Genomic DNA, 13699 nt, shown 5'->3' with positions numbered 1-13699 from the left:
ACTGGAGCTTCGCGAATGGCAGGCAGTGGCAGTTTTTGCAACCATATGTGACGAGGAGCTTCCTAGGCACAGGACCGCCATAATATACTAACAAGTGGTTCAGCAGCACAGCAAAAGGTCACTTGGTATGTTGATACACGCCCTTCTTCAGAGCCCGGGAATCACCACTCGAAAAGAGTGCGCTTCGATCAGTGACAACCACCTTGTGAAATATTATTACATTGATTACAAGCATACATTTGCATATATTACCGCAAGCTTTAGGATTTCGATCCAGACAAAGTCCTGTATTCAAGTAATTCAACTTAATTGTGCTTGTGTTTGTGCGTGCCTCCCTGACATTTAAAATATACTCCATGTGTTCTTATGTTCTCGTCTTTACATACCACTGAATCTGATTTTGCAGCAAAGTGGGAAAACTGAGAAAACAGACGCCAATTTTTCACAGAATAGGGTATTAGTAATGTATAAACTGCGATAAAGTGCATATTCCCCCCCCCCCCCGCCCCCAAAAGTAATAATAAACTCCGAAAAGCACCATATTAGGAAACGAAGCACCCCGAACAGCGAGATTTGGGTAGACCTTATAAGAACTTTTCTCGTTCATGAAAAGCCGTTAGTCCATTCGGGGGTGCCTCAATGCCGGGTAGCTCGGAGTTGGAGCCGCTCTCATTAGTTCAAACCTTCACCTAGTTGTAACAATATATTTTTTTTTCTTTGACAGATGTTGAGTATCTGGCTTGTTGAGCTCCTTGCAAAGACATAGTCGCTGTCCACTATACTGTCAGCAGTCACAAAAGATATGTGGAATTATTTCTTCATTGTCACATTGGTCAAAGACTGCGGTATCGGCCATCTCAATGCAGAAAGCGTAGGGACAGCTGGCTATACTTTCAAGCACAGATATATGTATATGAGCATTTCACCAAGAAATGAAAGACGGAATGGAGCAAATGAAACATACAAAGAAGTGTAGAAGGAATCATACAATTCCACAAAATTTTGCAACATTGTAAAAGTGCATGAGCGCAAGTTTCCTTGCTGTTTCGAGCAACCAAAAAGACTTAATCGTGGTCGTAAATTAAGCTCTATCGATGACAATTTGCTGTTTCCTCCGACAGCACCAGTCTATAGAACTTTCTGAAAGCTTTGATCTACATACGTCTTATCACACAGACCTATATCCAATGCAGCGCACAGAGCTTTATGATGGTCAAGAAAGAAGGCATGCTGGTCGTTTTCTGTTCACCCAGCACTTCAGATATCATAACTCATGAAAACTTATCTCAGTTTCACCACTATGGTGATGTAATGAGTGCGCTAGCGACAAATTAAGTAAGGCTAAATTTTTACATCCAGTGTTGTGTAACTCTACAAAACACTGCTGCAACTGAACACAGCCACTCGCGTTAGAAAATGGGAATCCGCGCAGTCACTTCTCGTTGAGAGCGAAGAACGTAGAAGGGTATACAAGCCGTCCGCTGATGTTTGTCAATATAGCATTCACCACCGGGGCCTTAGAGTAAACGTTCACAGTGCTGCTCGAACGCTCCTCTCCCATCCCCACCTTCACCTACGCGTTTTTTCATGTGCCATCAAAGCGAACGGGGCATTTACGCTCTGCTTCAGGAGCATTTGACGACATGCTTTACTCGTGAAATAATCTTATCGCATGCGCCCCCTGATCGACGGAATTGGGCCGATACGTTTCATCAGCCATGTTCTTCCCCGCCGTGCACGCGCTTTTGCCCGCGCGAAGAGCATACAGTAAGCATTAAAATAACGTCGATGGGGACTTCTTACGGAACATGACGGTGGTGGCGACGTCGACGGCGAGTCTATCGATAGTGTCAATATAGTTGATATCGCAATAACACACGGTTGAGATAAAACACGAAATCATAGGTTTACTGGACTGCTATTTTTTTAGCTCCTCCGAAGAAGCCCTACAGTCTGAGATACGTTCCGATCCCATAAACAGGAAGGACTTTTGGTCAATTTAAGTAATTTTATTTGGCGGATCCCACGTAACATGGGGATCAATGTAATGCAAATCATGCGCAAAGAGTGCGCCATGACCTTGAACTTTTTATTTAGGCCAAAAATTACGACATCATGCTAAATACATGCACAAATCTCGTCACTCAGACATATGTGGAGCAGTCGCATATGCTTCACATAAACAGATGTTTACAGTTGTGCAACAAGGCCAACAGGAACATGTGTATTAGCAACAAAGAAGAGGTAAGCGGATGTGTAATGCTTGTGCTTGCGTGGATGGTAACTCTTGTTAGTGTTGCGTAGTCCAACTTCAGTGGATGTAGATGAACTGTATATCTGACGCTAAGCCGACGTGAATCCTGTGTCATAGGAGTATATATGGGGTGTTTATAAATTTGAATGACCAACAACGCAACCACAATTGCTGTTTCGAAGGCAATAGGTTGTTTTTTTTAGAGCAGTTTTGAGACCTAACGCGGCACTGTGGTACTGTACTTGATTGCCATGCAGAATGCTTGGTTTCAATTCATAATGGGGCCATAATATATTTAACTTTTGCATTAATCTGGTCAACGCTGTCGGTTCCAGTTTTTCTTGGCACTCTCGCACATTCGAATGACGTTGATGGGGACTTCTTACGGAACATGACGGTGGTGGCGACGTCGACGGCGAGTCTATCGATAGTGTCAATATAGTTGATATCGCAATAACACACGGTTGAGATAAAACACGAAATCATAGGTTTACTGGACTGCTATTTTTTTAGCTCCTCCGATGAAGCCCTACAGTCTGAGATACGTTCCGATCCCATAAACAGGAAGGACTTTTGGTCAATTTAAGTAATTTTATTTGGCGGATCCCACGTAACATGGGGATCAATGTAATGCAAATCATGCGCAAAGAGTGTGCCATGACCTTGAACTTTTTATTTAGGCCAAAAATTACGACATCATGCTAAATACATGCACAAATCTCGTCACTCAGACATATGTGGAGCAGTCGCATATGCTTCACATAAACAGATGTTTACAGTTGTGCAACAAGGCCAACAGGAACATGTGTATTAGCAACAAAGAAGAGGTAAGCGGATGTGTAATGCTTGTGCTTGCGTGGATGGTAACTCTTGTTAGTGTTGCGTAGTCCAACTTCAGTGGATGTAGATGAACTGTATATCTGACGCTAAGCCGACGTGAATCCTGTGTCATAGGAGTATATATGGGGTGTTTATAAATTTGAATGACCAACAACGCAACCACAATTGCTGTTTCGAAGGCAATAGGTTGTTTTTTTTAGAGCAGTTTTGAGACCTAACGCGGCACTGTGGTACTGTACTTGATTGCCATGCAGAATGCTTGGTTTCAATTCATAATGGGGCCATAATATATTTAACTTTTGCATTAATCTGGTCAACGCTGTCGGTTCCAGTTTTTCTTGGCACTCTCGCACATTCGAATGACGTTGATGGGGACTTCTTACGGAACATGACGGTGGTGGCGACGTCGACGGCGAGTCTATCGATAGTGTCAATATAGTTGATATCGCAATAACACACGGTTGAGATAAAACACGAAATCATAGGTTTACTGGACTGCTATTTTTTTAGCTCCTCCGAAGAAGCCCTACAGTCTGAGATACGTTCCGATCCCATAAACAGGAAGGACTTTTGGTCAATTTAAGTAATTTTATTTGGCGGATCCCACGTAACATGGGGATCAATGTAATGCAAATCATGCGCAAAGAGTGTGCCATGACCTTGAACTTTTTATTTAGGCCAAAAATTACGACATCATGCTAAATACATGCACAAATCTCGTCACTCAGACATATGTGGAGCAGTCGCATATGCTTCACATAAACAGATGTTTACAGTTGTGCAACAAGGCCAACAGGAACATGTGTATTAGCAATGCAGAAGAGCTAAGCGGATGTGTAATGCTTGTGCTTGCGAGGATGGTAACTCTTGTTAGTGTTGCGTAGTCCAACTTCAGTGGATGTCGATGAACTGTATATCTGACGCTAAGCCGACGTGAATCCTGTGTCATAGGAGTATACATGGGGTGTTTATAAATTTGAATGACCAACAACGCAACCACAATTGCTGTTTCGAAGGCAATAGGTTGTTTTTTAGAGCAGTTTTGAGACCTAACGCGGCACTGTGGTACTGTACTTGATTGCCACGCAGAATGCTTGGTTTCAATTCATAATGGGGCCATAATATATTTAACTTTTGCATTAATCTGCTCAACGCTGTCGGTTCCAGTTTTTCTTGGCACTCTCGCACATTCGAATGACGTCGATGGGGACTTCTTACGGAACATGACGGTGATGGCGACGTTGACGGCGTGTCTATTAATTGTGTCCATATAGTTCCCGCCGCTCTAGGGCCAACAAAATGTCAATCGTCTATGTCGTATACCCGCATTCCGCAACACGGGGTATGTGGGTATGTGCCACATCCCACTGACGTGTGAAGGAAAAGGTTTGACGACGTACGTACGCAACGGGATTTGCAAGTTTACCATGTCATGACCCGTCGAACCTATTCCACAAGATTTCTTAGCCCTAAATACTAATTCTGGTGTACCCCAAGATAAGGAGCCGATATACGTAGTACATAGTGCGGTTTATGATATTCGGCGATATCACGACCCAGTAAACAAAAAGTAGTATCGAACGGCAATATATAAACTCGTGCTCAGCTAGAGATAGATAGATAGATAGATAGGTAGATAGATAGATAAGATAGATAGATAGATAGATAGTTAGATAGATAGATAGATAGATGAATAGATAGATAGAGAGATTGATAGATAGATAGATAGATAGATAGACAGATAGATAGATAGGTACTATGCAAAAAAAACGCTGCGCATTCAAAAAGCTACGGCAAAACGTATGATAATGCCATATACTATGCCTTGCTTCTCTACTCCTAGTTCGTGTTCTCTACAACGGTGAATTGTAGGGACCCCAGAATAGCATAACGAAATCATGAAAACGGTAAGTACAATTACGCCACAATACGCGTACAAAAAAAAAAAAAAAAACAAGAGAGCTTTGTTCACCTAAATTTATCGAGCATTGTTTTCCTTAGCTTGTTTAGAATAATGAACTAAGAATTACAATTGTGCATCTTAAGACTGTGATATGCATGCAATGCTTGAAAATGCCTTAAAAATAATACAAACGAAAGCAAACAAAAGACTCCTCAAGGCAACAGCGAGAAATCAAAACTGAAACAGAAACTTGTTTGATTTGTTTTGGTGGCGACATCTTGTAGGATGTTCTAGAACTAATTTACGGGCTGAAAATGAGAAAATTCTCCGACGAGCTGCATTGAACCAACGACGGCACGCTGATGTTGCGCCCCACAACTTTGCGATTACCGCACTCGGGCACAAACGCCGCCGAATCACTTGCAATAATCAAAGGTTTATCAATATACCACAAGCATTTCAAGGACCGCGATGCGAAAAAACGTGTTATGAAACAATGTTATGCAGATTGCGGCACGTTCAGAATGACCTAAATTGAAAGCTCATTGTCAGGACTACATACGGTGCACTGACCAATAATATAGCCTGCTTACTTATATTGCAGTCATCGTTTTTGTCTAAAAAGCCGGCACTTTTTTGGCCGTTTTCATAGACTCCCATTGTACGACTTCTCACTTCTCTGGGAACAAAATTGAAGCTTAACACAACATGATCGCTTCAGCCGTCTGGTACGTTTCGGTTCAGACGCGCTCTACATCCTCTACAATTCTCTTTCTGTTTGTCTGTCTGTCTGCCTGTTCATCTGCCCGCATGTCTCTTTGTCCGTCCTTCCACCCATTCATCTAGGGAACACTCTAAGTACCTCCATCTCGCATCTTTTCATCATATATTTACCATATACAAGTACCGCCAAAAAGTGGACATTCCAAGAACTAAAACGAGAGGTGGCTACTGCATACAGAACAGGAGACGCACGACATATGCCTTGAGGAGCTTTGCTGCTAAAAACGACAGCACAATCGCCAAGTTTTCGCGTTGTCTACAGCTTGCTGAAGAAGGTCCCGCGTATACAGACATCAATCTCTAGCTTCGTATAGACGGTACCACCATGACCACCGGCATCAAGCATCGTAGCTTTTGTCTGTACGTCGGATCTGCGCTCCGACTACTCGCCGTTTCGATGGCTAAGCTTGACCACTCCTCGACGACCTTCGTTCTACCCAATGGCTTGTAGGAAGCCTCTGACACGCGAGTCGGTCTGTGCCACACACTTGCAAAAGTTTGACTTATGATCGATATATTCTTGACAGCTTCAAGTGGCAGACGAATATTTGCTACCTGGATGACATTGCGATCTTTTCAGACAACTTTGTGATGCATATTCATACATAAAATCGAAGCTATCGTCACTTGCCTCGGCTGCAATGGCTTCGGCGAACGAAAGCGGTTTATTCTGGGCCCTCCCTTCACCCAAAATGGCGCTCTTCCGAAGCCCACGACACTTCGTGCTGTTGCTGCATTTCCTAAACTGACAATGAGATGCGTTCGCAACTTTCTGTGCCTTTGATTTTACTTTACACGTTTCATTCACAGCTATCCAACAATTAAAGCACCTTTTACAAATCTCCGCAGCAGCCGCCTTTGAGCGTGGTCACCCCATGTGGCGACGCAACCAGAAACTACGCTGCATTATTATGTCACCTCCAATCTCACGAAATTTTGATCTGCTCGCCCCAAGTAAGAGACAGAGAAAGTGAATTTTATTTTGACAAGAAAGTGGTGAGTGCCAAAAATGAAACAAGTTCTATAGGACACTGGCGGTGTCGGCTTCGGCACTGTGCTTGCCCATCGCAAACGTGAGTTTGAAGAGTTAAGCATGTTTTACATGTGAGCGACTTTGCTCCAAGAACGGAGTGGCAGCCGCTGCCATATTCCTAAACAGGTTTCTACAGCGATGACTGGTCGCTCTAATGAAATTCGCCGTAGTTGGAAAACTTCGTTCACGGCATTAGTGGCAGAGCGACCAGTGACGCGGTTGACACGCGACGCCAGGGGCGTAGTCGACGATTGGATGCACGCGCTGTAAAGAACTGGCTCCACAGAACAACACGCTCCAACTGAGTAGCAGACGACATCAGTCCATTTCTCGGCTGGCGCTGCCTTCGACGAGTTGCCCACTGCAGAGGCAGTGAAACGTCCTTTCCTTTGATATGTCAAGATGAAGGATTTCCGCAACCAGCATAAGAACATTCTTTGGGAAGAAATCGCCGAGCTCGTCCTTAAAGACGTCGCACACTTCCATAAATGAAAAGTCGTCGCTTGAACTAACGTGTTCACTGGTGAAGTCGAAGTGCCGCTCTTTTCCTTTCGTTGCTCTCGAGAAAGTTTCCGCCGAAGTTACAATAGTGTGGACGTGCCTTTTTTAATATATATTATTATGCTTTTTTCTTTTTTTGTATTTTTATCACATGCTAACTCCCACGTGGAGGAGCCGCATGGCATGCCGTACTTCTCTGTCACAGCAAGTGTTGGTGATTTAACAAAAAAACTTTGTGACACGGTGCACAGCTCATAGGGTTAACACGTAAGAAAGAGCAAGGCTGGCTCTACGAATGTCGCCTTGAGAAGTAGCATTCCACACATGCAGGTCACTGAAAAGGAATTTTGTGGTTTGTCTCAACAAGGAGAGGGCGCGAAGCGTGCTGTCACGGTTCGGGGAAATAAGGCATTATCCAGGGGCATTTATTTCTGTTCTCTTCCCTTCAACAGCTCCATCTCTCACTAAAACCCAGGCTCACTTGTTGGAGTCCACTTTGGACAGCCTTAGGGGAAGGTTGTGTTTTCGCGCTGCGCGCCTTGTCACTGCCTCTCCTTGCGCAAGTCACTACCCAACTCCCGAAGTGAGCGGTCGCTCGCGTGCCGCGCTCGTAAAGAGTACGGCTCGCGTACTCGTCCGCGGCCCCACCGCAGCGATGCGTGCGCGTCAGCGTCTGTGACGGACTTCTCCCCGGACTTGGACTCTGTGCCCCCTGCTGTGGATTGCCCCTGAGGTTTCTTTTCCGCGATGCTGGTCGCTGAGTTCATTCTGATACCTCTCGCATGTTTACGCGGCCGACCGGCGTGTGTCGCAGCGCAGGGACGCAATTCTTCGTGGATACTATAGTAGCGTGACTACTTCACTTGTGTGAATCAGTGATCGCGCTTACTGTGCATTCCCAGTGCTGCGAACACTTGTAGTCCGACGATTTCATGCACTTTCTGGATCTTCGCTACGTTTGTGTGTTGGGTTCAACGGCTTTGTGAACGCATGATCATGAGCACCGGACACTACACCGCCTCAACTGAAACTATCCAACGAGCGGCCCTCGCCACTAAGGCGATGCGAAGAAACGACTCCTTCCCACCACTGCTCGAGACCCATGCTCGACGTTTCACTCGTTACGGGCATCGCCGCAGTGCCAGCACATCGCTGATACACTTTGTGAGTCCTTCTCCCTCCTTTCCACAGCCATCCGGGCGCAGGACCTTAATCGAAGTGTGCTGATGACCGCGCGAGACAGTGGCTTACACTTAAATCCCCCATTCCGGGATGGCCACCACAGCAGCTTTCTGCGCCAGTCGTCAATATGGCAATGCAAGAAGGCATCTCAAATGCATTGAAGGTCCCTCTCGAAGGTGAAGCTGCAGCAGAGGCCTTGAATGAGGCCTACCCAGCGCTGCCCGAGCCTTCGGACGGGGTGGATGACGCCTTAGAATTGTCCACTACACGGAAAAGCCCTTGAGCCCAGTACAGTAGTGATGACAATACACCACGTAAGCTGGTCGTGGCTTCATGCAACAGGACCCCTCAGAAGATTGCCGAATCCAGTAAGAGTAAGGACAGTGCACCCCCACACGGGAACTCTGAAGCCAACCCTGAGCAGAACCCTTATAGTTGGTGCACACCGGCGACTAGCTGTGGTCGCGCGACCATTTGCGACGCGACCAAAAAGTGACTGATGTTCACACCGGCAGAGGCTGCATGCGAGCGACCGGAAGTTTCAAAACCAGAGAGTCACGTCCGCATCTCGTTATCAGCGATAACTTTGGAGACCGGGGCCGATCAGCTGATCGCCGCCAGTTGAATGAGCGGAGTGAACCGAGCGTGCCGCATTTGTTTTCGTCCGTTCTCGCACAGTGTTCCCAGCAGCGCCAAGGAGTTCGATTCAAGCGAAGAACAAGATATTGTCGTAGCGCTGATGTGCTATGCCATGGTTATGGCCATGGTGTTAGCGCTGGCAGCACAGAGGCCTACAAAAAAAAAAGCCGGTAGTTTGTGTGACCGTCATTTCGCTCGCGAAAGTTGGCCGGTCATGCAAGCCGCCTACTCCCCGAGCTGCGCACTGTGCTTGCGTCTGACGGCGTTCGAGAATGGTGACTGCGCGCGAGTAACACCGAAGAGACCCCAGCCAAGGACGCCGAGCACAAGCGTCTTCAACGCGCCCGCCGCTCTGCTTCGTGCATGCCCCACCAATGACCCGCCACGTACGGCGACTATCCAGGAGACTGAGAGAGACACTCGTTCTCTGCGTACCCCGGCACAGCCCGCGCAGCGGCCAATCGGAAGAGTAGTGGTGCAGCACCCTCTAGAATATCCTCACTCAACTGCAGTTTGTATGTACTTCTATGAGACAGTGCCATCAATTATAATGTTTTGCAAATACGGCCTTCTTTTTGTTCTCGTCTCTTCTTCCCCCGGTTACGCGTGACGCATGGCAAACTTAGACTAAGAGGAGCGTCACCTCTAACATATGCTTCGCATTCGAACTCGCACCGCGACGTAATCATTGAGCTTGAGCTAGCAGCTCGCTCACTCAACAAGCTTGGCCATAACAACAGTCTGGCGCGCAGCTATAAGCAAGGTGTTTTCAAGACACTGTGATTCAAGACGTGAGTCGAAGATGCGACTGTGTTGTAAAAACCTACATTTTGGAACTATTTTTTGTCACGCAGAAACATGATTGTGGGCTCAAGTTAAAGCTTATAATAGTCATCGTACTGCTCAGATCTCCGAGAAATTTGCAGGATTCTGTATAGTTTTTTTTTTTCAGAAAAAGTTTTTTTGTCCCGAAAAACAAGGTTCAATTTTTGTAGCTTCCGTAGGGTCCCATTAAGTGAACATCGTGTGAACGGAATCGGAAGCTCCAATGTTTTTGGAGTTTACGCCCCTACGATCTTTTATTGTTGAAAAATGACCTCATCCCATTGAAAACATGAGAGTTTCTAGCCGTGGCCACGAGGAGCGCTAATCAGTCAGCGGCTCTGACATCGTTTGAGTGCAAGGAAGCGATCAGCAAGATAGAGTTTGAGGAGCAATAGAGAAAATGGGAGAGGAGCGTTGGGCTAGGAAATTTTTCAGCTACTTGTAAATGAAGAATGTTGATACTAAATGCAGGTAGCGAACTCGAAAACTGTCAAGCAAGTATTTAGTCAACAGCAGAATACCAAGCCAAAAAAAAAAAACATCGGTTAGAAGAAGATAAAGGTAGAGAGGGACACGTGGAAGATGGGAACGCTTACGAAATCATCTCTGGAGACCTACCCAACATTTAAGCAGGAAATTGCAAAAGAAAAGATCTACGATAATTCTCGGGGTAGTTCTCTGCTCTTCGAGGCTAGAACGGGAGTATTGTGGACCAAGACGTATCAAGCAAAACACGAAGGCACAGACACGGTACGTAGTGCGTGTGGAGAGGAGGAGGAAACAGCTGAACATTTGATAATGTTCTGTAAAGGGCTCCACTCTATGATCCAAGATAATGGCGCCAAATTTTTCAAAGCGTTGGGGTTTAGGGGCTGTGAATGCAAAATAGATTTTAAACGGTTAAAAATAACCACGAGGAGGCTAACTGATTGGTGGCTACAATCGAGGTGCGAGTGAAATTAAATCCTTAAACACACAGTGATAGTACTTTATTTTGTGGCAAGGCGGCCTGAGCCACAACCCGATCTAAAGGGCACAGCCGGATACAAATATCCATCCATCCATCTATCCCTCAAAGCTTGATATGTGTAGTGGAGAGTAAGCAGGAGCAAGTGGTTCATGTTTGAATCTTTTCACAAGCTTTCGCTGGAAAGTAATCACTCGTAAATATAAACAATAATCTAATGGCTGGTGTCAGCAGGCTGTCGTCACCGAAGATGAATACGGCAGAAGACAGATCGTTTTTTTTTTGCCATGTGCAATGATTGTCGCGGGACTCAATATAGTCCTATATGCTATGCTAACACCCAGTTTCTGTGCCGTGCCCTTTCGCAGACGCCGTCTGGTGGGCAGTGGTACTTGCAGGTGCTGTACTCGGTTGTCCCCCATGGAAGAGGCGGACATCGTCAACGGCGAGTGGTGACGAGGGTTTCGCCGAGCAACGATGCAGAAACTGCGACCGACATGCACTCCTTCCGCATAAGCCACAAGTCGCATCGGGCCGGTGGCGCCTTTACAGGCACAGCGCTAGCAGCAGGGAGCTCAGCGTTATTGGTGCTGCTCCTTTCCGGCTGGGCCACATACCGTTACCGCCGAGCCGTCGTTGCATCAACTGCAGCCACAAGTGCTGGCGCGAGAAATGGCGGTCACTATGCCGCTCTGCAAGACCATCATCACCACTGCCGCCATCACAATCCTTCTTCGTCGAGCGTGCGAGGAGTTCGTGTGCTGACATGGCATCCCGTGATAGACACCATGCATTGCGATGCCACCGAAGTGTGACATTGAAACGATCTAATGCGCAGCCTTTCGCCTCCAACAGTTAAGTGGACACTGCCCTCGTTTGGTGCGTCTTCAGACTCCAGAAGTGGGAACTGTAGTCATGGTTCACGTGTATCACATACGTTTTCGAACAATACCACGTGATTGTTCGTGTCGGCTGACTGTTGTCATCATATATGTGTGCATGCGTGTTTGTCAAATATGGAGACCCACTGTGTAACATGCATGGCTACGTTGCTTGATATCGAGGAAGATACCGATGGCTATATGCAGTGTGGATTTTCATTCTTTAAAACAAACATTACTTGGCTCCAAAAAGGACATTCCGTTGGGAGCATTTCTTTACGTTTTAATACAGCATGTAAAGAAAATGACGTAAAAAAGGGAAAGATGGAAGACTCTTTAATGAATTGTTGATATTCCTACCAGCGTACACATTAAAGAGGTCCTGCAGCACGTGTTTACGTAGCCATGGAATCAATTCACTAAAGGAAATTATTGCCTACTCACGAGTTCACCAACGCAAAAAACAATTTCACAATACGTCCAGTACGAGTGGAGGTATAAAGATTTCTCGTACGTTGCAATTACATTCTCTCTTCTCTCGTCCCGAAGAAAGCACTGGTAGCAAAGCATTACACTGTACCCATAGAGAAATAGCACGGGGAAAGAAAAAAAATAGTCATGCGCCTCGTGACGTTGATCACTTTCTCTCTTTCTCTCTCTCTCTCTCTTTCTCTCTCTTGTTTTTTTTATTCCAATACGTGGCTTTTGATTACGATCACGCGCGAATGTGTGGACAAGTCACAGACTTCCGTGGCTGCCCCATGCGACCAAGCACCCCATGCTCAAATCACCCATTTGCTGATACAACTAGTAATTTTTGAGATTTTAGCGTCATTTGTCGAGAAGAGAGAAAGCAATTTTCAGCCGATTTTGAGAACTTATCGTGAATGGCAGGCCCCGTGCGACCCTAAAACATTTTGCACGCGTGTTCACAGGAACCTCGACTATCGATCAGCAGCGTTCTCTGACCATGTTCAAAAAGTGTTGCAGGGCCTCTTCAAGAAAAAAAGTCTTTTGACTATTTTTGTTTGAGAATTCTGGCTTGTCACTCATATGACTCGTTTTAAAGAGACACATCAACTCTCCTCAGGAACAATATAATTTCTTGTGAGAGTTATGTAATCCTTAAAAGAGTTATAACGCGTACTTCTCTAAATATACTCAACTGCGTGGCAAGTCAGTACTACGCGAAAGGAGTCACCCATAGTTTTTTTTTCCTTTGAGTGTAGGGTACAATAACTCCAATATGCTGCTCTGCGTCGGAGGCAGAAACTATTCAAGAAGAAGCCGAAAAGACAAAACGATGAACGAGTCGGTTGTGCAAGTGCTTTTCTCTAGTAGGGTAATTTATGGGCTATTGTAAACTGTGTGGTGATAAAATGTAAGCGTATGAGATAAAATAACTATTTCAATGTACTCGAATTTTTAGATCTCCTGTTAGGCCGTCTAAAGCTTCATCGAGTTCCCGCTGGAGGACCACAGACAGCTATCAGAGTCACGTCTGTCTTAGGCAGCTTAGTTTTCACTGAGAGTCATTCAACATTGTGGAAGGAAATGTTCACTGATAATTCTTTTCTTAACAAACAATGCTAAACCGTCACCTCGTCTCTTCAGTTGTGGTGTATACAATGGGCCCCCGTCATTCAAACATGACTGTGCCTTTATCATGTAAAATGTATTTGAATATAGCAAATATTTCAAGAAAGTTGTTCACCGATACAGCCATCATTCTGAATTTCTCAAGTATTTTTGCAGGCTCCGACTGATGCCAACAATACTGTCGACATCAAAAATGTTTTTAGGCTCAGAGAAATTTCGCACAGCGCAAAAGCCCATAGCCGTGGGCGCATTTTTGGCTTTCTTCAGCAAAATCGTTCCGAGTCTCACGATA

General features: G+C 45.5%; 1 protein-coding gene across 4 annotated transcripts in view; it reads left to right on the top strand.

Annotated features, from left to right (window-relative positions):
• LOC119162225 (extracellular matrix organizing protein FRAS1) overlaps positions 1–12427 on the top strand; it is a 158321-nt gene extending 145894 nt beyond the window's left edge. For all 4 annotated transcript variants that reach the window (XM_075879063.1, XM_075879062.1, XM_075879064.1 and 1 more), the window contains exon 17: positions 11296–12427. In XM_075879063.1, coding sequence (XP_075735178.1) covers positions 11296–11742 — 447 coding nt within the window. In that variant the 3' untranslated portion in view covers positions 11743–12427. The remainder of the gene's footprint in view (positions 1–11295) is intronic.
• The last annotated feature ends 1272 nt before the right edge of the window (positions 12428–13699 follow it).

This window comes from Rhipicephalus microplus, chromosome X (assembly GCF_043290135.1).
Source record: "Rhipicephalus microplus isolate Deutch F79 chromosome X, USDA_Rmic, whole genome shotgun sequence".
In the NCBI taxonomy this organism is placed as follows: Eukaryota; Metazoa; Arthropoda; class Arachnida; order Ixodida; family Ixodidae; genus Rhipicephalus; species Rhipicephalus microplus.
This window is presented reverse-complemented; position numbering and strand designations above follow the sequence as displayed.